Source organism: Scomber japonicus, chromosome 16 (assembly GCF_027409825.1).
Source record: "Scomber japonicus isolate fScoJap1 chromosome 16, fScoJap1.pri, whole genome shotgun sequence".
Lineage (NCBI taxonomy): Eukaryota > Metazoa > Chordata > Actinopteri > Scombriformes > Scombridae > Scomber > Scomber japonicus.
Window position 1 is genome coordinate 19373613 of NC_070593.1, and position 27131 is coordinate 19400743.

At 40.4% G+C, this 27131-nt stretch overlaps 2 protein-coding genes across 2 annotated transcripts; one reads left to right on the forward strand and one right to left on the reverse strand.

The window, feature by feature from the left end:
* Positions 1-1459: 1459 nt before the first annotated feature.
* On the reverse strand, positions 1460-20691 carry plcb2 (phospholipase C, beta 2). The gene is made up of 32 exons (XM_053335176.1): positions 20608-20691; positions 20226-20303; positions 19465-19533; positions 17968-18108; positions 17465-17544; positions 17297-17350; positions 17127-17202; positions 16837-16937; positions 16314-16474; positions 16081-16227; positions 15830-15987; positions 14246-14328; positions 13985-14069; positions 12666-12876; positions 12483-12565; positions 12284-12380; positions 12061-12145; positions 11745-11869; positions 11297-11448; positions 10697-10861; positions 10458-10557; positions 10186-10290; positions 9924-9988; positions 8673-8763; positions 8101-8547; positions 7726-7909; positions 7093-7234; positions 6151-6215; positions 5579-5638; positions 5279-5336; positions 2879-2962; positions 1460-1630 (listed from the first exon to the last, which is right to left on the reverse strand). The coding sequence occupies exons 1-32, from the start codon at positions 20689-20691 to the stop codon at positions 1460-1462; spliced, it is 3807 nt and encodes a 1268-aa protein (XP_053191151.1).
* Positions 20692-23290: 2599 nt separating this feature from the next.
* On the forward strand, positions 23291-24022 carry LOC128375559 (uncharacterized). The gene has a single exon (XM_053335937.1). It carries the CDS (start codon positions 23291-23293, stop codon positions 24017-24019), a length of 729 nt encoding a protein of 242 aa, XP_053191912.1. The 3' UTR covers positions 24020-24022.
* The last annotated feature ends 3109 nt before the right edge of the window (positions 24023-27131 follow it).

Sequence of the window (27131 nt, forward strand, 5' to 3'; positions counted from 1 at the left end):
TTTCCTGGACCAGGAAGGAAGAAAGAAAAAATAGTACACTGCCACACAAAAATATGTTTTATTTTTCAGACTCCACGTTTTGCCTCTTCAGGCCTTAAATAGTTTGAACAATGAAAATCTATTTGCATTTGTACTTGTCACATCTAAGACATACACTATCTAAACAGAGTTTGCAAGTACAGTAGGCATTTGTCTGAAATAAAGGTTAATAAGCCTGAAAAAGGTTGGGGGAACAGTTTCATTAAAGGGTATGCATGTGTGTGAATATGAACAGGACAGTCATGAAAAAATGACAGTCAAGAAAAAAGAGTGTGTGTGTTCACCTGTTTATGATCAGGTTTTTAAAGCATTTTTTTCATATTTTGTGATGATGATATTCTGGCTAGCTGCTGTACTCTGACAGAAACATGTAAGTTGTAGCATATAAACACCTTATCCAGGTTTCTGATCATCCGTTGCTGTGCAAACAAGTGCATCCTAAACTCAAATTACATAGTAGTGGGTAAAACAAAACAAAAAAAGATAGTAATCATGTAATGATGGTCTGTATGCTGATCTAAGAGTGAATGAGTGTGACATGTAGAGGATATTGTTGTTCTCATCTTCTGTTACTGATGATTAGATGGAGAACCTAAATGTAGAAGAATGGTAAATCCAGCAGAGCTCAGGAGGGCAACTGCTGAGGCCACTCAGTTAGTACAGATATTACAGATGTGTTGAATGTGACAGAGTCATAAAAGACACACCTGCTCAGATGTTGATGATCAGAAACATGGATATTGTTATAATCATGTAAACAGTGCTATGAATTACTGGATATCACTGTAATTAATGTAAACAGCATATCTTAGAATGTACTCAAAGAAACAAAGGGGAGAGATACACATTAAAGAGTAAATTAAAAACTTTCATCACAAGAGTAAATAACAAAAATTCTTACTGCAATAATCCCTACTTAAATGTACCTTTTATCCATTAAATCTCCTTTGCAATCGCCACATACCTTAGTTTCTGAGTCAATGCTCTGCTGTGGCTTTATGCAGCATCACAGAAGCAAATTTAAGTTGAAGAAAGTGTGTCTCAATTCAGTCTGTAGACTCTGATAACTTGTTTTTGCTGCCATATTGTTCTTTCTAAATGTATTCCTATTTTTAACTGGAAGATATTTTAGGTGTATAGCCAAATTGAGAGTGTCACTTTGTGTGTGATGATGAAAAGAAAAAGAAATAAAGAGTCAAATAGAAAATAAAAATAATTTCTAAATCGTCTAAATTTATCTAACTTATCTATTAAAACGTTATTACAGCTTCAAACTCCATAAGAATACAATGAATAGCACTTCTAATCAGTTTCCCTGATTGATTAATCTTCTTCTTCAAACAAGATGGAAAAACAGGGAAACATTTTTAAAACGTTGGGAAGGGGCTAAACAGAGGGTTCAAGGGATACAAAGGCGCACCTAACCCAAGAAGACATCTCCATAGAAACCCACCCCTTCCACCTTCTTGTCCCCAGCCTGGTCGACAAGTTCGGGGAAGTGAGCCCCCACACAGGTATTGACAGCTTCCCTCACCTCGGCTGGCAGAGACCTCATTTTCTGCTCGTGTGCCTTCAGAGCATCCTGATTAAGCTGCAGACACAGAAGCCAACGGTTAGTTTGAAGCTTTAGGCTTGTTGAAAGGTCGGGTTGACATTTTTATGTTATTTTTTTCTCTGTCAGGTGATTATCATAATCTTTAAAGAATGGATTTACAAAATAAAGATCAGTGTTAACCTTAAGATAGATAACTGGCTTTATTATAAACAAGAGTGATAAAAGAAAATGGCTCAATACTAAATCAAGTTACACTCAAGTGGTGTTAAATACATCTTGCAAAGATTAACTTTTATGTTTGAAGCAATAAGTCATCCTCATTTGTCATATTATTTCTCAACCCTTGCTTTAATTGCTGTTGCTGCCTCTCTCAATAAAAAAAACCTGTATTTGTATATTAATACTACACATCATCCATCTGGCATTCACGCGTCAACATCTGAAATATTTAACACCTCTTTTTTCCATATTAAATGCCAAGATTTGCCAAGGACAACAACGTGTATCATTTGGAGAGCCAAGATAGATGGTTTGAAAGAGGAGTGAAGGAGGTGATCTACATCAAAGTAGAGAAACCAGCCTCAATAGTGAAGGAGGTCTATGACACCACTTATCCCCCACCCACAATGCTGTCCTTTTATCCCTTCACAGGAGACTTAATAACCATCACATGTGGGCCTGTGTAACAACACCAATGACTGTCACTTGGAGGTGATTCCAACAACTCTAATGACTGCTGTGACTACAGCCAGGAGCACTAACGAACCAAGTGGTGTCAATGGACTTGATAATGACCCTACAGAGGTTAGAACTGAAGAAGCCCCTCAGATAAGAGGCAGAACTTCTTCAAGTATCTACTACCAAGTCCAGTTGCCTTCTTGGATGTTAGGATTTCACAAATTCAAAGCAAAGCATTGTCATAAAAAGTGCTCTGACATTATTTAAAGTGATGGGAGCTTTGCCTCTACTTTATAAACAGGATGTGCAGTCACTAAACGGACAGATGGCCACGTTTGACAGTGTAATTGACAAACAGGGTATTTGTTGGCATCGATTGCAGTGCAAATGCCTATGTTTGAGTTTACATGTTGTCTTGTATAAATCATGTTTAGGGAAAAATGTCACATTGTCTGCCTTTTGGTTAAGCTAAGGGTAAAAGTTGGTAATAGGATTGTTTTGGTTATGTTTACAGATAGTGAAAGTCTCCAGGAATTACATTTAAGTAGATGTAACATCCTCCCAAGTGTCAACACCAAGTGTGTGTTCTGCTGTCAGTGTGTGTACCTGATTAGTCAGCGCCTTGATCTCCTCCAGTGTAGCAGCCTGTTTCTTTATCAGAGCCTCTTGCTGAGGGCTGTAATCTGAAGACTGTAACAATACAAAGGGACACAACACGTACAAGTACAATAAAACATGTCGCCACTCAAAAACACTATCGATTTGTAGTCTATAAGCAGTTCATGTGCTCATGTTTCTCTCTGAGAGTCCCTATGTGTGTATATCTAGAGAGGAATGCACCCATGGGATGCAACCTGAGCGGGAGAATCAATACAGTTAAGTCACAGCAGGTTAGGCTTGTCCTGTTTAGTTACACAGCCCTTATTGCACCAAGCTATTCATTACTGAGGCTGTGCTGATTAAACAACTGATTGTATTATAAATAGTTGCTGTAATTAATGGGAAAACGCTGATTAAGTAGACCAAAATTAGCTGCAATGTGACCCTAATGTGTGGAGGGATGAGGGCGTTTGCTGCCATGCAGACAGTCGATCGTAGAGGAGCAGACTGAAATGGTCAGGTCTTTAACCCAGATACAACAGGTCTGAATCTTGATGAGCCAACAGAGGAACAAGAGCAGAGCTCAGTGAGTCATCGACCACGCATGGATTAGCTCGTTCCCTGTAAACAGCCTCTGAGTAATGGTCAAGCATGGCCTATGGTCAGGGACCACTACACTTTACTCAGTGGATAAAAGGGTGTGTGTGCATGTATGTAAGTGGTTTGTGGTTGAATGGGTGTGGGTACTCACGTGTGTGTGGGTGCACTTATAGCTCAACACTGTATGTGTGTGCGTGTATATCAGAAAGCTACATGTGGGTGTATCTGAACATGTGCAGATGTATGAAAGGAAAAGCGCTGTTACATGCCTAAGGTGATATTTCTTTCATGTCTGTTCAAATATTTTCTGTCTCTTTGTAACCATAGTTACTCTGTGTAATATAATATGTGTTGGACAGACCAGGGGAAGTTGAATGTGAGCTGTGAAATTAATACTATTATAGGTACACGTGTACATGTATTTGTACTGTGTACTTGTATTTTCTTTGTCAGTTAGCCTTTATGGGGTTTAATTAGTCTCAAAATCTGCACACATAAAAAACAGGCAAGCAGAAACTCATCCTTGCAAAGGAGCATGACTGCTCGGTGTGCACAAATGTGGTTCTGTGAGCACAGGGCTGTGACAAATTTGAGCTCGACCCTCCCTACCTGCTTGCAACTGAACAACAGATATCTTATCATCGGGTGCCTTTACTGCCTGCCCTGCTGTAATTAAATGATGATTAATGTGTTCTTTGTGACTTCTTGGGCATGCTTATGTTTAACTGAACTAGCTGACATGATTTTTCCCACAATGACCAACATTTAAGTCCACCCTACATACTTAGAAAAAAAATGGCTGTTTGCTAACATGATTTTTTGTCAAAAATGGGAAAAGTGTCCCCTAAGTATTTAAATATTTACACTGAGGGTTTTTTGTTATTGTTTTGGCTGGTGTCTCACCTATTCCATTAAGGTACAGTTACTGAGGTCAGCCTTTTAACAAGCTTGTGAAAACATCATGTTAATAGAGTCATCCTGTATTAAAAGATAAGTCCTTTTACAGCATGTTTTAATCTTGTGCTTTGACTTTTGATCGTGAGTATGATGTTTTAATGAGTCTCTAGAGTCTTCTTGGTAATCTAGTCCAGATTTGACAAGTTGGTTCTTGTTCTAGACCTGGTCCAATATGGTCTAGTTGGTGAAATATCAGTGAAATCACCATTTATTCTGTTTTCATATGAAAAATAAAGGTTTCATGAATGTGAAAGTGGGTTTAAACATATTTGCTACTATTGTCTAACACTTCATGAGTGGAAAAAAGCAGAATCAGCTAAATATCATTGTTTACATTGTTGACGGTGTCAGTGATCAAATTTAACAGCAAATCAAATGTCATGCTCAGTATTAAAAGTGACCAATCAAACAAACAGAATGCCTTTTACATCCTGAGTGTCGAGCAGCTGCTAGTATGTACGGAGGTTCAAGCTGGCACTCGTCACAGACCTGTGCTCACTGGACCATAATTGTACATGAAAAAAGCCATAAGCCTGGCTCTGTCCAAAGGTTACAAAACAGCAAAACAAAAAAAGCAACAACATGCGTTACTTAATTGTCTACATTCTGATTGATATAACAGGGTTTTATTTGTTACTTGGACAGAGCCAGGCTAACTGTTTACTCCTGTTTCCAGTCTTTATGCTAAGCTAAGTCAACAGACTAGTGGCTGTAGCATCATAATTAAAAGTACAGCAAATAAGCTTACTTCACAATATGTCAAACTACTCCCTTGATTGTACATACATCCTTCAAAAATTTAGATTCACCACTTTGAATGAGTTTAAAAGAGACTGGGTTTATACTTACTCCACCATCAGACTGACTAGTCTCATCCAACAGCTCTGTGCTCGCTGCCTTTTTCAGCCTGAGAACATAATTATAATTTTCAATTAGACATCTCGTACATAATGTTTCAAATTCATCAAATCAAGCTTGTCTGAACGTGCATTGCCATGTGGCAGAGGAGTAAGATGCTGAGCTGCTCAACATAATTTGTCCTCTCATATGTCTTTTCATTTTGGACAAAACACTGTAACTCAGAGGGAAGAAAAGCAATGAATGGAAACACATCAAGTAACCGAAGGCAAGGTCCTCCTTTGAACTCACTTTGCTTTCTGCGAGGATGAGCATTTTGAGAGTGTTTTCTTCTTATTTTCTTTGGTTTCACTGCAAATAAGACAAAGACAGAGAGTAAGGATCCCTACCTGATTAAACATTTTAAAATGAAAAATGACCCCATAAAAAACCTTTTGCCTTTAAACAAGCGCTGGAGGGCTGCATGTGTCTGATGTGACCTTTTCTTTACAGTGAAACGAAGGCTTAAATGTGATGTTATAGTGTCTGTGTGGACAGGTAGATGACCAGGGTTGCCTTCGCTTCCCCACTGCTGTTTAAACACCTGTTGGATAATGGTTGTCCTGAGTTAACCATCTGCCAGCTGGGGACTTGGGATAACACACACACAGACTCAGCACACCATAAGCCAGCCAAAGGACACTGAATGACCCGCACATTGAGGTGATTCATTCATTATTTGAGGTATTCTCTTTGCAAAATGTCAGATGACACACACACAGGCAGTGTCACACACAAAAAATCTTAAAGCACAGATTGGATAGACTTAGCAAAGCCCTCTGCACTCTCAGCATGTGCTAAATGTGTTGTATGTGTGGTCACACCTCTCCAGAGTCTTCAATTCACTGATGTGTCTCTCTGTGGCCATCTCCAACAGTTTGGCCAGTCTCTGTCACATTGAAAAAGGAATGAACACAATCACAGTCAAGTTAAATTTGAAAAAGAGACTTAAATGGCTCTCAGTAACAATGTTGAATTCAGTAGTCTGTTGTTAATTTGCATGAACTCTGGCTTTACATTTGATCAGAGTACTTGGCTGTATGTGCCATAGCTCTTCTACTGCACAGTTATCACTCTGTGTAGTGAGGTGGCAACCTCAAAAAATAACCTGATTGACCTCTGAGTCTCATGCAGATTCAAAGCTTATAGTAGAGCACCCCAGAGCACCTGGGTCTGATATATAATCAATAGGGTCTCTAAAGTGCTGGCTGCCTGCCCATGATCCCAGACATACAGCACATAGAGCCAAAGTTAGACACTCTATAGGAGATGTGAATACATCCTGAGCCATGGAAATGAATCCCATTTTTGGGGTGTGGGGTGACCGTTGGATAAGCACATGGGAACAGGTTGTAATAGGACAAGGGGCAGATCTTGACTTACAGGTACTGAAAACTTTCATGGATATGGATTATTAGTATAGTCATTTTTGCCCCCTGCTATCTCTAATATTACTATTCATATTTCTATAATTGTTGTTAGTAGTAGTTTTTGCAGTTGTTGCTTCCCTTCTCTGTGTCTGTCTCTCTCCTCTCTCCCTCTTTCTTTCTCAACCCAACCGGTCAAAGCAGATGGTCGCCCACCTAGAGCCTGATTCTGCTTGAGGTTTCTTTGTTAAAGTTTTTCCATGCAGGTACTTGCTCATAGGGGAATGTTGGGTCTCTGTAAATTAAAGATCACTTCTATGGTGATTTGGCACTATGAATAAATTGACTTGTCAGTTAGTTCATCACATTAGACATTGTTATTTGATGGATTCTACCAACCTCTGTAGCACACTGCTCTTTCCTCTTCTTCAGCTGATCACACTGCTCTCGCCACAAAGCTTGCAGCTCAACTTGCATTTTTTCCTTCTGCTCCTGCACCCGTTCCGTCTTCACACTGCACTCAGACGTGTTGCCCTCTCCCCTGGAGGACACGCGACATAATTCAAACACAATAGGACATGTGCAAGGGGAATAGAGCTTATCGACTAACAGTCACTGTCTCTTGATGTACAGAAATGTGAAAAACACGCGGGTAGTTACAGGAAATCATACAGTACAGCAATGTTCACTCGGCCTTGACTAACACATGTTTTGTCCTGAGAGCTTAGTGAGGACTGTAAAAGCACTACAGCCTGTATTAATTTACTTGATCTCTTCATCCTAATATTCAGCTTCAGCTAGAAAAACACATTAACCGAGAAATATTCTCTGTGCGTCTAGATATTATGTCATTAATGACACTGATCAAAACAACAACAACTTGTTTAGGGGTCAGTATTAACATGCTGTACTCTGAAACGATTACGCTAACCGTTTTTGTACTGTAAAACATTTTTTCCTCCTACATTTCAGCTAGGTACTGACTCTAAAATGAATAATGACAACAAATAGAGGAAAATGAAACCGCCTTACTCTTTTTTCTTCAATGAGGCCTTCTTCTTGATGGCCTTGAAGGAGTCAGAGTATTTCTGAATCAGATCCTCTCCTTTTTTCTGATATTTCTTCTCTGTTTCTTTCATTTCTCTGTCCTGACGCTTGATGACCTTCAGATAGTTCTTGTGCTCTATCAGTTCTTCAGTAGTCACAGTCGAAGGTTCTGTAGCATGAACACACAGGGCTTTGTTGTGAGATTCTTCTGCTTGTGTCGGCAGAGGATATGCATATATAAAATAAATCTACTTTTTTTAAAAACGCTCTGAATTGGTCTTTATTTTCCATTTCAGGGACCTTTAACTACAGTGTAATGACAGAAGGGTGAGTGTAGCACATGAAGCACTTCGGTATTACCTTCGCTACTTGTTGGCGGTTGAGATAAGTCATCCAATCCTGCAGGCTCAGCCGATGCACTTTCTGGACAGGGAACGGCCACAGCAGCGGGCTCCTCTTGAATCTCCTCAGCAGTGCTGGGAGCTTCTGAAACAGGCTCAGGATTTGCACTGGAGTTGGTGCTAGGCTGCTCTTTATCTTCAGGAGTTGCCTCGGGCTCTGGTAGTGCTTCCTCCACAGAGGGAACTTCTTCAGGAGATTCAAGGGGAGTTTCAGATGTGGTGTTTCCTGCATCCGGTGCAGCATCTTCAGCAGGAGGAGTATCAGGAGTTTCAGTAGGCTCTGTTGTAGGTTGTGGAGTCTCTGGTGTGCTCACTTCTGTAGCTTCTTCTGTACTTGTTTCAGGTGGAGACTGCAGTGATTGTTCGTTGGCCTCAGTGGGTGGTGTAGGTTCAGATGATGCCTTTTCTAGAAATGCGGAAAGCTCAGCAAATCAGCTAAGCCTCTAAACCCAGACGTGAAGCTGCATTTCAGGAACCTACTACAAGAGTAATTTCAAAGCTCAAAATCTTTCCTTTCACAAGCATTATTACCTGTAGTGAGGTCTTCCTTTTCCTTAGCCTTCTCAGTGGGGGTTTGGACCACGAGGGGCAGCTCATAAGGAGAAATATAGTCTGAAGATGACTGCGTGGGCACAAAAAGGACAGGAACATCACAATATAGCAAGGCTGGTTGTCTTCCAGGAAGTTAATTGATGCTGTTAAGGTAGTACATTGCTGATATATCATTATCATTTTAATATTGGATCACGGTTGGTGGTACTGTACTTAAATTAAATTTTGTGTTACTGTATTTAACTTGAGTATTTCCATTTGATGTTACTTTACACTTGAACTCCACCATTTCCAGAGGGAAATTTTAAAGATAAGGACAATTGTACTTTCTATTATATTTATTTGAGTTACTTTTCAGAATATCTGACACAATAGATAATATAACAAGCTTTTAAAATACAGCATATTGTTTAAGATTAAACCAGTGGTTTAAACCATGTTACAAAAAGCAGTGTGTAGTCAGGGTCACATTTCAGATGTCTATGAGTTGTTAACAGCTCCGCTAAATTGTGATTTTTCCCTCTAAACTTCTCACATGATTTCATTTAAATAAATCTTCAAATAATCAAAAATAAAAGAAACATATTTTTGTATCAAAACTTTGTCATCTCACAACCCCTCAAATTAATCTGGTGACTCTTTGGAGGGGCCTGACCTCTTAGGTTGGGAACCACTGGACTAAACTAGCTAACTGTATATAAAGTAGTGTAAACTAGCTAACTGTATATAAAGTAGTATAAACTAGCTAACTGCATATAAAGTAGTGTAAACTAGCTAACTGTATATAAAGTAGTGTGAACTAGCTAACTGTATATAAAGTAGTATAAACTAGCTAACTCTATATAAAGTAGTATAAACTAGCTAACTGTATATAAAGTAGTGTAAACTAGCTAACTGTATATAAAGTAGTGTAAACTAGCTAACTGTATATAAAGTATTGTAAACTAGCTCCACCTCCAGCAGCTACATCAGTAACATGCTGCTCTAACACTGATGCTTCAGTATTAATAATCTAATGATGTCATATATAATATCAGTCAGAGGGACCAAACCACTACTTTCACTGTGATACTTTAACTACATTTTACTCTTAATTAGGATTTTTTTTGCAGGATTTTTAATGTCTTTTTAATGACTTTTATTTGTAGCAAAGTATTTTTATATTGCTGTATTGGTACTTCTACTTAAACAAAGAATCTGAGTACTTCTCCCACCAGTGCTCATGGTTACCTCCTTTGGGGTCTTTGCTGTCTTCTCTGTGCCCTTTGTTGGGTTAAATAAGGCATCTGTGAAATCTGAGATATAACCCAAAGTCAGTGCACAGTAATTCAGAATAAAACTTTCAACAAATTTAAATGTGTGAGAAAATTATGCTACCAAGCTCCCCACATTCCACCTAAATGAGAGTCTTTTCCCTGACTGTCACTCTAGCAAAATGGATTCAACTGCAGCAGTTTCTTTTTTAAAAATCACAAAATGGAAAGCCAAGCACCTGCGAAGGCAGCAGGGATGTAGTCCTTGACCTCGATGTACACAAAGAGAGCAGGCAGAGTGAGCAGCATGTTGCTCTCACTGCGCAGGCAGATGTGATGGAAGCCTGTGGGGCATAAAACCTCTGTGAATTAAAAACAAGGCAGCAGCTTCCCTGATCGACAAGCTGGCTAAAACAGGTTAGCAAACATCCTGAGGCCTTGGATGATTCAGTGATGTTTTAAATTATGTAAATGATGAAGCATGTAGGGGTTTTTTTCTCATGTTAATTACCTGATTGGATAGCATCAAGAGGGATGATCCGGTGTCCCACGAATTTACCATTTTCTTCATGGACCACAATTCTCAAAGAGGCCATTTCTGGGAGGAGAATCTATCAGTGACAACAACAACAGATATATGAAGACCAACAGCAGCAGCACAGCAGGTCATGAAAGAAATAAGCTCACGCAAACGCATTCACTCTCTTATGTACTTAATTAATTGAACGTGTTTGGTGCACTGACACACACCTTCTCAAAGACAAAAGGCTCCTCGTTCCACACTGGGTTAATGGCGTTGGGAGTGGGGGACCACTTGGTGCGATATTTCTTCTTGGGGTCCCCTGGCAACCCAATCACCTCCACCTCAACCCCTGTTTTGACACTCTTGTCAGACAGAAACTGGCCCGAATAGATCTGGTGAGAGAGGTGAGCAAGACTTGATGACCTACATGTACAAACTGATCAACAGAATGGACATGCTCTGTAGGTCCATGTTCAGGACACAGTGGATAAAAATAGAGCTCAGTTTTTCACTCATGCAGAGTCTCCTGAATACCAGGAACCGTGTATCAGTCGCAGCAGGAATCTTGTATTATTACGGACTCTGCATCCAAACTAGGAGGACATGCAAACCTGGCTTCACACAAACAGAGACTTTCCAAGGCTGTGAAGGATAATTTATTGCTCACTTTCAAAGAGCAAATATGCCATAAATTATAAAGCTTTAATATGTGAAACCTGCAGTTTACAATGGGTCGTTTTCACCTTTATTCTTATTTTCTTTTTTGTTTTTAGATTTCACAGATACTGGCACCCTGATGTTCAGTAATGTTAAGGCTGTGAACCTGCCTTTATGGTCAACGTGCTCGCCACAACAGTGTCAATCCTGTCACAGAAAGGGTCAAACTTCTTGTCACTTCGACGCAGAACATCGTGCTTGAGCAGGTAGCCCGTTCTCCCGTTGAATTCAAACAGAGACATGTTCAGCTGCATGGGGAAATCTGAAAGTAAACACAGCCCATTCATGTCTCCAAGCCCTCTCCTCCTCAGCACAAGGAGGAGCAGTGAGCATTTGGGATGCAAGGCACAGACAGCAGAGGCCGGTGCTCCTCTAAAAGGTGCAACACTGACCTGCTGTGGTGAAAAACAGAAGCTCAGGTTTAAAAAATACAACAGCACATTGAACATGTCAAATTTAAATTGTAACTTAACAGCTACTGTGAATGGTTACATCCTTGCAGTCATGTTGTATTTTATGTTACTGAAAGAGGTTATCAGTGCGCATGTCTGCTTATACCCATGGTCTGGTAGTTGAGCGCCACCATCTGGCAGCCTGCATTCCAAAACGGCTGTGGGTTGTAATTGGATGAGTCCATTCTTGTTCCTTTGGGGTAAATCCTACTCATCTGCCTTTTGTTGTATCTTGGAGAGATTGCTAAGGAAGCATGGATTTATATCACTGTATTTATATTTGTCTCAGTGTAACTTTCTGAATGTGTAAGACAACATATTTTGGATGAATTTAGGTTGCTTTTTGAACAAGTTCACCCCACTTAAATACAGGTTGCCATGTATTGCAGGATGGCAACATCTGCAGTGCTCTTAAAGGATACTCGACAAATTCAACAGCAGTCTTGGAAATCATTGCCTCCCCTTTGGTCTCCACAAAAGATGAGATGACATAACTCTTGTTTTTCTCTGTGAAGGGAGAGAAGAATTAAAGATTGCATAACTCACACAGACTTTGATTTAATAACCTGTGCTTAAAAAAACACACACAAAAAAACAGATAACATATGAAATGTTTGGGGTTAAATTTAGGAAGCGAAGATGTACTTCTGGCATTGTCAAAAGAGATGAATTTTTGAGGTTGAATGTAGTTGACCAGAGCTGACATTTCCTCATACGCTGTTACTTCTTGTCCAGCTGTGCCCTGTGGGGGATTGACAGGAAGTTTATTAATGTCTGAACTGTTCTTGCTGCACACAGATGATGTAAGGCCATAAAACTGTCACCACAATTGTCATTCTTCCACCTCATCCGATGTCTTCATTTTCTCCTCATCCTGTTCGTCCATTTCCTCTTGCTCCTCGTTGTCCTCCACAGCTGCGTCCCCCTCTGATTAAACATATAAACATAATGTCAGTAACACCTAAAATGACTAAACAAGCCTATTTTTGGAACGTAATCAGATTTGGCTTGAGTTTGGTCTTATCACCTTGGTTCTCCTGGGTGCTGGGTGCTGATGGGTTAGCAGGATCCTGGGATGTGGTATTTGGGTCCGGGGTGGGTGCGGCTGTGGTCTGGTCGCTGACTGCTGTGCTGTTTTTCTTAGTCTGGCTTGGCTTCTCATGGCTGCCCTTTTTGTTTTTGATTAGGATCTTTCCCATGAGCTCAGATGGGCTGGGTATCTGCTGGCCTGGTTTCAGCTAAATATTTAAGAGAAATAGGAGAACTACTGTACCATCAACTAACTCAGGGTAAAAAGTGACTAAATTAAACTTGAACACAACAACAAGTCATGGTCTTTGTGAGAGAGTGGGCGTTTAAATGACCTCAGGAGGCCTTTACATTGTACAATTAAACACAAATTACACTTGGTAGCTTTTAAGCTGATTTGGATATTTCTGACTCAAAATATTTAAAGGTTATTTTCAGGTTAAATTAAATCTTACTAACTTAGGTGTTTAAATAATGATGCTTTAACTTTGAGGCAAAGATGTAGGCAAAGTAGATACTTAAAAAAAAGTCAGAATTAGAAATGTACTATTTCTTTACCAGAATTCCTTACATAGTGGAGGGGGCTTTAATAGTTACCAACCCCTAAAGTCCTTGTCTATAGAAAATTACTTGGCAACTCAATCCCTCCAACACTGTCAAGGTATTTGATTAAAAACCTCAACACAATGATGAAAAGTCAGGAGGTCACCCAAAGTAAATTGGCCTAATGAATGAAGGTCTGCACCAAATTTCATAGCAATTTGTCTGGCAGTTGCTGAGAGTATTTGAGGATGGACCAAAATAACAAGAAGAAATAAAATGTGTTTGCCAACTTGTCAGAAGTGTCTTAGGTGTGGAGGGTTAGGGGAATTTCATGACATCAAATCTAAGCTACAGCTGTGATATTGTTTGAGACGATTACACATCTGCTCTCTCTGCCTCAAGAATACAAACACACATATACACCCCCCCCCCCCAACACACACACACACACACAGCACACATACAACACAAACAACTGAGAGGAAGAGAACAGACGCTGGTTTTTGATATAAATCAGTTAGATTGGTACTGGAGCCTATGAGGATCATGTCTAACACAGATAAGAAAGAGGACAAACAGGAAATTTGAACGTTGCAATTTATTCCCTTCATACTAATGTGGTTAGACTGCAGATGTCAACTGAGTCACACGGGATGATAATCCTTTATTTAATTTATCAGACAAATTGTTCTGTTTAAATACAAATCCACCTCATATAAACTTTATCTAACTCTATTATTTCGACAGGGAGCTGTGTTGAGGCAGTGTACTCACAGGGTATTTGTCCAGCGGGTCTGTCAGCAGGGCATCACCAAATATGGTTTTGCAGTAGTTGGCCATCTTTTCCTGCTGTTTCACCCTAGAACAAAGCAACATAACACCTGTTACTTTCTACTGTTGCTGCCACAACAAAATGTTAAAATACATCCTCAATCTGTTCCATCAATATACCATTTGGGATGATGGCATTAGAACATCATTACATTGAATTGATAGCATTACATGGCATGAGTTAATGGAAAAGCTCAGTCTTACGAGTCAACATGGTTCTCGAATGAGAGGATAACAGGGTACTGTGAGGTCTTGAAGGCACTCTCAGCAATGGCCTCAATCACATCCTGTCACACATCACACACAAAGACACAGGCATTTGTTCTTTTGATGTATGTATTTAACCAGATGTTTAGTTTGATTGAGATTAGAGAGGAAGAGAAGCAACAGAAAACAATAATGAGGGAATGACGCTATAGCAAAGAGCATGATATACAGTACATACGCTCACATGTTTCATACTCTTATCCATTACTATTGCTTCTCTCTTCTAATGTTTTTTTTTCTCTTACTGCATTGTCGAGAAGCTGAAACCCAACATTTTTATTCTCTTTTGCTGGTGTAATGAGTCATCAAATCATGAATATCACCAAAACAAAACAAAAACAGACTGAGCCAGTCATGAAAACTTCTCCCAAAACATGAAGAGAAACAACATGACAAACAGCAGAGCTATTGCCTGCATGCAGAGGCCATGCAGTCCGCTCCAAACTTATCACATCTGGAGGCTGACAGTAAACTGAACTGAGGTGTTCTGTCTGGGCCCTTGGGAGTGCAAAGCTCTGGCTGCCCTTAAATGGAAGTGTTGAGTGCAAGAGGATGACAGGGGTGCCTGCCTATGTGTGTATGTGTGTATGTGTGTGTGTGTTTCTCTGTAATTTTAAGCCTTCACGTTCCTCTGCTCTTTGATGCAAATGTGCATGAGTGTGAATGAATGGTTATCAGTTAATTTGTCTTATTGTGATGCTTACACTCTGGAGTCAGCTACTGGCAAGTGTATACATGAAGTTGTCATTTTGAGACAATGCATACTGTGCTTACAGGAAGCTAGGGGATGTCCAATTACTAGAAAAAGGCAAGAGATTTATGATAGATGACAGCAAGGAAATATTTACCGGACATGAGGGCTTAAGTCGGGAGCTGTTGGAGATTACCTGTACTGCTTTCTTTTCTACTACCATATTTTAATGAATCCTCAAAGGTATATTTGTAAATTAAGCTGTCCAGGAATTATGTACACATTTTGCCAGAATTAGTCAAATAATAACACATTTTTTGTACATCAAAAATTTTTGTGCAAAATCATCATTTTGGGAGGAGTTTGATTTAACGGTTGAAATTTGTTATTTCAAGCCTATATAAGCACACATCATAATTTGTTTTGGGGGGCGGGGCTTATATAACAACAAACTTTTACCAAAAAAATGAATATTCAGGGATGTGATCTAGAAGGGTTAAAAATATTTATTCAATCTTGATTTTAATTAAAAGCTGTGAAACTGGTGGTCCAGTTGGAAATAGGTAGTGGAAATAGAGCAGTAGGGGTCAAAATGCTATTAGGGCATAAAGCATGACTGTCTTTAAAAAGGTCCAGATGAATGTGAAGTTGATTTGATAGATAGAAATGTAGTGAACTATTGACAAAAACAAGTTCTCTTCGTCTGTTGGCATACACTTTTGAGGCAGTTCCTAACTTCAACTGGTCAGCTTTTGAAAGGATGGTATTTAAGCAATGGGGGTAGGTTGAATGGGGCCTCCGAAGGTGTTTCCAAAACTATATGTTACAACCTTGAAAAGGATCTCAGTTGTCATGGTGAAGCCGTGGGTTATGATAGGCTCTTCATCTGGAGGTTTTCCCTTCCAGCAGTCCAGCTCCAGACACCGGCAGCCAGACAGCAGACACTGACGGTACATCTCCGGAGACGACACGCCAGAAAACTGACCAGCTGCAGGGGGAAAGACAACTGCTGATGAGTTTTGTCAGTACATAATGGTGATCAGGTCTGAGAATGTGTGAGCTAAAATCAAAGTTATGTGACCTGTCAGGTATGTGTTGTGGGAGGACTTGACGAAGTAGTGGGGTATGGGCTGTGTCATGTCCTGACACTTTGCCAGCCTGTCCTGAATGACTAGTGATGTCTCTGGCCCCGTCAGGAAGCACAGAAGGCCTTCTGGAGAAATCAGACCTGCAGATGAACAAGAAAAACACATCAAAGGATTCTAACAAAAGTACAAATCATGTTTGTCAGTGCTCCATATAACTGAACCTCACCTCTGTTACAATTATTGGAGCAAGGTTCATATTTGTCGATTAAAGCCTTGATCTGGTCCTGCCGCAGACGTGGAAACAGCTCCTCATTGAGGCGGGAGTCCCTCTGTTTCTCATTGAGGAACTTGGTGAAGTTCTCCTTCGTCATGGTGGGTTTGGTGGAGCTGGAGGGCACAGTGAGGCGTGACAATCACATTGCTACTGCACGTTATATTGCTCGCGCCCATGATGGCCATATTTGCCACCTGAGCCCATGTGAGACAGCTAATGCATGAACTGAAGGTTCAGACTGGCCAAGCATGAGGTGTCTCTGGCTTCATGCCAACAAATTAGAGTATGCACAGAAGCATGTTTCTGGCTTCATAACCATAAGATACAGAATTACCTTTTAGATTATGATAGTTAGATGGAAGGGTTCACAACAAAGAGAAAAAGTATGGTGATGAAGACAACAATGACAAAATTATAAATTAATGATAAATCATATAAGGAGGTGATAAGGGAAGCACAGAAGAGGCTGACTCACTAAGAAGTGAAGATCTCATAGATCTCAGGTCGAGGGCAGAGATTTGAAAGGAAGGACTTGAAGGCGGCCTCAGTGAAGACATCAGACTTTATGGTATCATACTGAAATATGAACACATGATATTCACTTCAGATCATTTTCATAAAACATAAGCACAAACTAGGACCTTTTCACTGAGATACAACAACAGTCAAGGGTCACAGCACACACTGAGTGATAAAGGGAAGAAGTGATAAGAACACAGAAATTTCTAAATGACCACCAAACAGCCAAAAGGTATCATTTCTAACCTTTCCTTTGGGAAGATTTGCTGATGCCAGAGCACTCTCCACCCTCTTCTTATCCGCAGGGAACATCTTGTAAATACTGAGAAATGCAAAGTGAAACATTGAGACTGTACAAACAAAAAACAAACTACTGCGTTCCAGCCAACACATTCAGATGCGAGGTTACAACCTACTTTTTCACAGGGATCTTGCCGTCCTTGTTGGTCTGAAGAGAAATCCGGATGAATCTAAGTGATTACATCCACGAAAGCTCACCATTAAGACATGATAATCCACTACTGTCACAATCAAATGAATTGATATTGTGTTCACTCAGACATGATGTCATGATCTCCACTTACATTTTTTCCAGGAAGACTTGTCTGCATGCGTTGTTTCTTGCAGCATTGTAGGCAATTGCAAGAATGTCATTTGCCCAGTTCTGGTGTGCATGTAATTACAAATACAAATGGTATGAATTCAGTGTCAACATGAAACGTAATTACCCTCAAAACCATTTTAAATGCTTTTAAAAGAACACAAACTCACCACTAGGGGCTTTAATACAATATGAGCAGGAAATGACAGTAGTGCATATTGAGTTTGAACAAAGCACAATTGTGATTTCATTGCAGCTGATTTAATCCGGATATTGGAGTCATGAAGTCTAATAAAGATCTAAAAGGGTGAGAGAGGCCACCTCATTGGAGGAAGCAAAGGCTCATTGTGTATGGCTAATGGCCTGTGGGCTGTGTTTGAACAATCAGAGGGTATCAGTGACATAAAGGGAGAATTGTAAACAACTAGAGGAAGGACACAGTGCTAGTAACACACAGTCAGCGTGTACAGTACAGTGGTTTATTACCTGTGTCACTTTCTCTTTGGATGCAAAGAAGTTATGATAGGTCAGATTCACTGTGTCTGGACCTGATACAATGGTCAGGATTTTGGCGAGGTGGTTGCTGTCCGGGAAATCCAGATTGAACACATTGCGGACCTTTGGGTGCTGTGGAAAGCAAAGAAAGAATGAGCCATATGTTTCATTAGCAGTTAGATTGCTCTGGCATGTGCATTTTTAACTTTTGTCAGAAACCGATCATTTTTTGTTTTTAATCTTTATTTTCTTCCTTTTTTGCTTAAATAGGAAAATATACATGTCTGCAGCTCTTGTTCTCTGCTGATTGGACATCTGGGAGCACAAGCTTTTCAACATATGCAAATTGCTGACCAGAACATGCAAACATGTGCACATACACACTGAGACTCATGTTCTCTCTCTCTCTCTCTCTCTCTCTCTCTCTCTCTCTCTCTCTCTCTCTCTCTCTCTCTCTCCCGCTCCCTCCTGCTCCTTCTGTCTGTCTGTCTGCCTATCTGTCTGTCTGTCTGTCTGCCTGCCTGTCTGTCTGCCTGCCTGTCTGTCTGTCTGTCTGCATGTTCAGGGGACTTGTTTTTTGTCCCTGAAAGTAGCCTATAACAGACCCACACACTATGTCCTAGATCACTTTTGGTGGCATTACAAAGACTTACCACTGCTTGCCTAAACCTAACCCCAAACGCTGACCCAAAAATTAACGTTTTATAAATTGGGGGCACTGATTTTGTCCCCAGTTGCACAAGCCATCTCCAATAAATTGGTTTGAAGTCTCAAATGTGTCCCCAAAAGTAGCTTATGACAGACAGACACACATACACACAAACTAATACACACACAGAGGCTTTCATAGCTCAAACTGTATATGAAAGAGCACCCATGCAGATACCTTCTTGTATCGGCTACTCTACAATCAATAACTTGTAAGCTACATTGAGAATTGCAGAGCTGACGCCAGCACTCAGACCAGCTTCCCAAAACTCCTCGGGGACTCGAGAGTAGGATGTGCTGGCTTCCAACAGCGCCCCAACTGGGATGATGCAGTGCTCTGTGCTCTCCCTGAGGGGAACAGATTTCAGATTTCACCTCTGAACCCTCACTGAGAGATGATGATGTGTGCATACTGCAACTCTCTGTGGAGGCCAGCGAGGAGTGGAAAAGAACTGAAACTACAACTGTCAGCTCTCCCTATGAAAAAACAAACACAGGCTCGCTCACAGAAATCTCAGATCATGACTCAGTGTGTGGTGTGGCGTGTTTATGTTTGTTTGTGTTTGTGTTCATCTGTTTGTTTCTGTAGTGGGGGAGTAGCCTGGGTACATGTGTCCACTGCCATTTTTGCAATGCAAATATGCCTCTCATACTAATGGGCAAACTAAGCGCTGGACCCTATTTGCATGCCTGCTGAGATTCTTGCACAACAAACTCACCAGTCTGGCTTAATTGGATCAGAGAGGAGGTTACTACATTAAACAATAACACTGCACTCACTTTGGGAAGTTTTGCATATTTTCCGGTTCTGGTATCTCTGATGGTAGCAACATCCAGGAACGTTGTCTCCTAGAAACAAGAAGCAGAGAATCATCTCCAGTACTGAATTCAACATGTAGGCGCCAGTCCAAATATGGATCGAGATACAAGTCATCCTTTGGCAAAGTGCATAAACTTTGTTAGTGAGAAGAATATTTGACAACATTGTATTTGAACATTTAAAATGCACATGAGCATTTCATAATCCTCAACAGCATGATTGAGCCCAGACACATATGATGTAGGCTTCACCAGTTTTCTGATGTGGAAAAAACCAAACCAGAAGGGGCCTCATTGAGAGAGGGAGAGAGAGATAGATAGATAAATAGATGGATAGAGAGAGCGTGTATCACAGTTCAGCTGCTCAGTGCAGTAGGATGGTGAGCCCACATCAGCACCAATCAATAATCTCCCAAAGCTGCTGGGAGTGGAAGATGTTCTTAGTTATCCCACAGCTTTGAAAGATCCTAATTAGATGTGCACACACACACACACACACACACACACACACACACACACACACACACACATATGCTACCTGATGTGAATCACTGAAACATGACTTTCTCTTTTTGTTTTAATCTGTCAGGTTGTGTTAGTCTGATGAAATAAAGGCCATGCCATCTCTATCAACAGTTGCTTGCTAGTCAACACTGCTCCACACCTATGAAATATTGAGCAACTATATATTTTTTCTCTCACAGACTCTTGATATTGATTACCTTGCTTTGGTTGATCCAGTAGAGGTAAAACCCTTTCTGATCCATCTTCATAGTGACAGGATAAGTCTTTGTTGAATCCTTGATGGAGACAAGGGAATTGGCATGACAGTTTAAATCTCTGAAACAGAGCTGCCTGATAGTGATGTGTTCATGTTAAATTAGATCATTTCTACTAAAAGACTAGTTTATGAATTGAACATCAGAAGTTAAAGTTGATGAAATATTGTTATAATGGTATTTACATTAATTTCCCATATTGCTCATCTGACAAAGAATCTTAGAATTGCACATATTTGAATATCTGAATATATATATATCAGTATTTCCTTTCACCTGATGTTAAATAATCACCAGTTCTGAATTTACTGAAACACTCACTCACCTCTGACCACTTGGTAAATCTTTCTCCTTTGAGGAGGTAGTCTTTGATCTCAGGAGGATCCAGAAAGTACCTTTTCTTATTCATTTTGCCCTTTTTCCAATAACGTTAAAGTTGATATATATCCACTGTCTACATGTACACCATGGTTGTGGCCATTGACTGGCTTAACCCTCCAACTGCATCCAAAAGATGCACAAAACTGAAGTATAGCTGGTAGATTCTGCCAGTCCTCAGGAGGACGCACCCCAAGAAATATGCATTGCAAATGAAGCTGACAAAAGAAACATGTAACATGAGTAAAGGTGAGTGTGCTGAAGTCAAAGTGTCTCCAGTCAGAGCTCCAGATTGAACACTGAATGAAACAAAAGATTGATTGAAAGAAAGGTTGGTTCACCTCACACTTAATAAACTTGTGCATATTTGTGCATTGACTGAGGTCTTATGATATGTGTGTCTGCTGCTGCATTTGTATCACATATCTGAATTGTACGGAAGTGAAAGCAGAAATCATTTAATGTCACTTTATTTGGTTTTTCAAGAGTCTTCAGCCATATCTTTTAACCTTCATCATATCACCCAAGTATAGAATCTCAGTGTCATGAAAACTACTATCTCCATAACAACAGCACAACTCCACCCGCTGACAAAAGTGATGGGATGAAGCTGAAATATCTGGAAAATAAGAAGTAAACTGACCTTGTGATAAGATTTTTTTCTTATTGTTGTTGTAATTTCAGTGAACTGAACCTTTAAGAAGTGATGTATCATTGTTTTTCATACAGTAATTCAGAGTTTGCTATCAGCATATGAGTTTTAGGTTCATAGCTGCAGGATTAAACATTCAAATAACTAAACTAATACAGTACAGTCCAGATGCAGGCCTTTGACTGAAACTACTTACTACTGCTCTAAATTAGTTACTTTGATTGTTTTAATTTCACAATGTAAATAAATGACTCCACCTAGATATTAACTTACATTAACAGCAAATCACCTGGAATTCATTTCTTCATCAACTGATTTGTTTATCAAATGATGTAGCAACCACCTGTCCAGGGTCATAATGTGGTGCCATTTATTACTTAGGGCAGGACACTGGCGGCTGTTTCAACAAAGAAGTCCCAGTCATTTGGATATCATCATCATCACCATCATCATCATCAAATAAACCTTCAATCTATGCAATATCTAATGCAAACGTTCAGCTGTGGAGCAGCCAGAGGAGTGACATCTGGGAAATCACCGCAGGGTCAGTTTGAAAATGAAAAGAGACAAGAGCACTGCACTGTCAATACAGGAACGACTGGCAGAAAACCCAAATCACAGCAATCTTCCTCCTGACATTATGGACAATTAAATATAAACAATGTATTGCTTTTATCCATCCTCTTTATGAAGTTGTTCCAACATAGTCATTTTATTTATATTTTATATGGATTTTGTGATACTGGAGACTCAACATGATACATAATGATCCAGCAGCTGGATGGTTAGATGTAGTGAGGGATGGTAAACTCATTTACAAATAAAAAAATGTTCATTCAATTTTAGGAAATGAATGATGGAAACCTACATGTAGGCTATATGCATAAAGTGAAATATTTCAAAGCTGTGCTATTGTAGGATAAATGTTTGAATAAGAAAAGTTTATGCTTTGGGTGTGAGATTTATGTTCATCAGCACCTAGAGGTCATGGTTTACCACTTTTTAATCTGACACATCAAATGTTGCCTCCTTCTGTCTTCACCTTTTCACCTTATCAGTCTCCCAGAGCACATGCACTATAATAACCCTGTCGCTGTCCATTGTGCTGAAATGACGCGCTCTAAATCAACCCGCCAACAGGTAGGATGAAGTCAAAACGGATCCCAAATTAACCACGTGTCTGTGACAGGCTCTAGGTTGCGGTTAATAGTTCATTAACAAATTGGGTAAACATAACATAATTCACAAATTTGGGTCAAGGTGCCTTAATAAGGACTTTCTTGGCTCACGTATCTGACATACATTCTTTCCACTTGGGTGTGCACAGTGTAAGGTAAACACTTCACAGCGTCACTTGGACAACACTCTTTCATCCCACCCTACAACATCCTGCTTCCATGTGCAACACAAGTGTCCTGGTATGGAGGTGATGTGTGGGTTTTTCTTTTTTGTGTGTATCTTCTCGGGCTGCTGCACAGCTGCTGCTGCTGCTTCTTTAAGAGCCACCGCCCGCCCCCTCTCCTGTATTTTTAGCTGAGCCAGCCACTTCATTTGCTGGATAAGACAGACAGTTGTGTACCGTATGATCTCACTTAATCGTTGTAATAAATGACATCAAATCTTATACTGCGGATTCGCTAGCGGCCTGCAACCAGCTGTTCCCTGGATATGTCGTATAGGGTAGACATTTGTCCCGTCGCCGTCGGATGCTGAAACGCGCAATTACTCTGTGGATGCTTGATGTCTATTATGAAACGCAATGCTGAACTGGGTACCGAATATTAGGCGCAGTGATTCGGAGATCAAATAAATTACAAGAAATCAATTTAACAAAACACTCCTGCGGTGCGGACGGTTCAAAGTGGTTCAGCATCTTTCTCCTCAGCCCGCTGCTTCCTGTCTTCTCTTGGATTGTGGATAACAAGAAGCCTTCAAGACGGAGGGGGTGGTGGAGCATCGAGGAAAAAATAGGGGCAATATGAGAGAGCGGGACTTCATGCCCAATATGGAGAGGGGCAAACCTGCTACTTATACGGGGGACAAAAAGGCTAAGATGGCTGCTAAGACTAACAAGAAGTGGGTGAGATTAGCCACTGTTTTTGCATATGTATTGTCCGTATCCTTAGCAGCCATTATTCTGGCAATTTACTACAGCCTGATCTGGAAACCGACCAGTGCATCCTCTTCTGCCGGGAGGCCGGGGGTGCCTGGAGAGGTCACCCCCAACGCAACCATCTCAACTAATATTTCCACAAGCAGCAACGTCTCAGAGTGGAACTCTACACAGACAGGGCTACCTTTCAACCAGACAAGGCAGGGCACAACCCAGCACCCCGGAACCACGTTTCAGTGGATCGACAGAACCGAGAATGTGGCCGTCTCCCCGCGCAGTGTTGGAGGAGAAATTGCGCACTCGCAACAGGAGGAAGGACTCTACGCATCTTCCCACGGTCACACAAGCAAAAGAGCCACGGAGAGATCGGGCACTTTGGGTAGAGAGACACATGCGTCTCAGCCGAGAGTGAGCCACCACATGCCGTCAAGCTCCGGGGAGTCTGGCGCTGCGCTTAATGAGGACGGGACGGGGATGGAGGCGCACAGACAGGGCGACGGGGGGACTGACAAACGCAACCCCGAACAGACGGCTGCAGATGCTGCCACAGTTCCTCCAACATCCATCCAACGGGCTGGCCAGAGAGGAGACTGATCTCCCCCCCCCCTCCACACACACACACACACACAGACACACACACACACACACACACACACACACACACACACACACACACACACACACACTAATCCAACAAGTAGTGTTTTACAGACTCAGTGCCGCAGGTCGGATAAAACACATCTATTTTGCAGAGCCCCTTATGGATGCTGAACTGCACACATGAACTGACATCTTTCTCTGAGGAGTCATCGCTCTATTCCCCCTCAATACTAACTATAGGCTAAGCTGTTTTTTTGTTTGTTTGTTTCTTTTAGGCCATTTTTATGCCTTAAATCCATGTGTGTCTACTTTACCTCGGACAGCTTTTGAAGCCACTAACCTGCCTGTACGTGTGGACAACACTGATATTTTGTTATATTAATTGGACACAGCCTTCAGAGATGCTTCTTGCTTGCAAGACATAAACATGTCTCACAGGCATACAGCGCTTTACATCATTGCCATTCATGGGCTGGTCTAAATCAATACTGCATTATCGCATTTTAACATAGGCTGTGTTTTCTGTCATGGATCAAACCTGGATTCCGAGTAGAAGAACCTGCATTATTGAGTTATGCTCAGGTATGTGCATATAACCATGTAAATGTATTGTGTATTTGGTTATGTACATATAGGGCAGGTATACATCTTTTTGGCCCTTGATGAACTTTTAGTGTAATTAGATGATTTTTATTAAAGGTACAGTATGTATAATAGGTATAACTATATCACAAGGTACAAATAAACACCCTTAGAAAATGATTCATTTCTATTGTTTTATAATAGATTTCTGTAAATCATGATTTAATCACTGCCATGTTACTGTATGTTAATAATATTTTATTTATTCAGAGTAACAATATATATTCAAATAAATGTTAGGTTTTTCCTTACATCTCATATTTTGTTTCCATAAAAAAAATCAGATGTAAATGAAGTCTGGCTCACTTAAGATGATTAGAGAGAGTGACTATAACATGCAAAGCCCATATTTATTGATTGATATGAAGAGGTAGGTTCAACAAAAAAAACAATTAGCCAGTACAAAGAGCACTCAGTTTATGGTCAGTCTTTTGATATGGGCACTTAATCAAATCAAAATAATTACAGCAGAAAACCTGTGTGGACTGTCCAGCGTGTGATCAGTCTGTCTGCTGCTCATTGAAAGAGAAGCACTCATGTCCCAGTCTGCCACAATTCAGCTGTTGCAGCTCTCACTGAAACCTTTTCACACAGTCACATGTGGTGAAGTATGAAGTGGAAATAGGACCAACCACCCCGTGCGCTTCCTCAGCAGCATGTGAGGGAGGTGTATCGATTCGAGAGCTCTGTTGTTGCACTGTATAAAACAGAGAAGTACGCATTACACAATACCACTTGGTGCTATTTTGATCCAGCTCTCTCTGAGCAGGACTGTTTGGCTGAAAGGTTTGGTTCTTATACAGGCGGTGGAAAACGTCATTCATTATCACATTGAAAATGAAACCATTTCATTTCCGCTGAGCAGCCACAGCACCTCAGTAATGTTACGCCATGATGTAGACGGTGATGACTGTTGTGTTAGTTGACAGATTTTCAGAAGCAAAGCCAAGGTATGTGTCTGCTGTACTAAACAGGAAATCCATCCATCAGGGAGGACAGCACAAGAGACAAACATCCCCCATCAACACAAACCATGTGTGCTGGAAAAATGTAATACAGAGTGCGCATAACACAATGACAGGCCTGTCAATGCTGCAGTGGCCTCTGTATTAAAGGACAGCCTTGACGATGTGTCCCCAGTACCACTTATGACTTCCTGTAATATATGAGAGGATAATGGTGAAGCTATTGATGAAGGAGTTCATTAGTACTGACAGTTATTGCTGAGAGCTTAGGACATAGGATCTGACCTTATGACTTTTGAACCCAGTCACATAGGCAGATTATATTATTTGATGTGAAATCAGTTGTACATTAGAGTTCAGTATTAGACTCATTGGGTTTGTAGCTTCAGGCAGTAGATCACATGCTATTTTAAAATACATTATATTTATCAAAGCATAACAAAATATAAAAGCTAGCTGTCATAACTGCTCATGCTGGCCTTTTCATACAACAATTTCTCTTTATCTTTGTATGGTGGGAAATGCAGCTGTACTGCTCACTTATATGCTACATTCATCTCAGTTTGGATGCATAAAGAAGATTATAATCCAGATGTATTATCTGAAATGTTAATCACAAATTTACATAGAATTAACTTGAGACAAACTGGATAAGATATACATAAAAACGATTAAAGTTCTACTTTCAAGAAACTGAGGGTTACAGACAAAAACCAATGAGGCACTTCCACCAAAGGTTGAGGAATTAAAGGCCTTTCAATATAGCATTGTTTGAGCAAGATACTGTCACAAGAGATACCAAATATTAACATGTAGTCCTGAAATACAGCAGAGCAGCACAAAGGCAGGCAACAATAGGTTTTTCAGTGAGTAAAAGGGCAGAGGTAAATGGAGTGATGCACAATGAAACAAAGGAGGAAATATGTGTATAGATAGGCACCGTGTTGTGAGTTTAATAATAATTTAGTTTTATTCTTTTTTTTAAAATACATGGCAACCAGTTCCCATCAGTGCTGTTACTATAGCACCGAAACACTCATGTTGAGGTGACAGACAAACTGATAGCTGTGTATTTCTCAGATGCTGCGTTGCAGATGTTCAAGATTGATCTATAGGCACACAGATATGTCAAAGAACAAACTAAGCCACATTATCACATAGGATCCTAAATTAAACTAGACTGAAAACATTAAGTCTTTCTATCAAGGTCAACAGGTCAATAAATGGGCCCAAACTGGAACACGTGTCTATAACTATATTGTGTATCCGAGAGGCAAGATATTATGTCTGGGCACATTGTCAAGCACCTACTGATTAAAATGTACTTCATTAACAAAATTAGGTCACAAGCGAGCTGCAATTTAGCTTTTGATAATGCTAACAACTCAAGTAGGACTAAGCCCAGATCAATAGCCTATGGCAGACAGCACATATACGCCATGTCAGTCCAGCTTCTTGTCTCCAGGCCAGAGGAAGAAAGAGAAAGGGGTGGGGGGTGT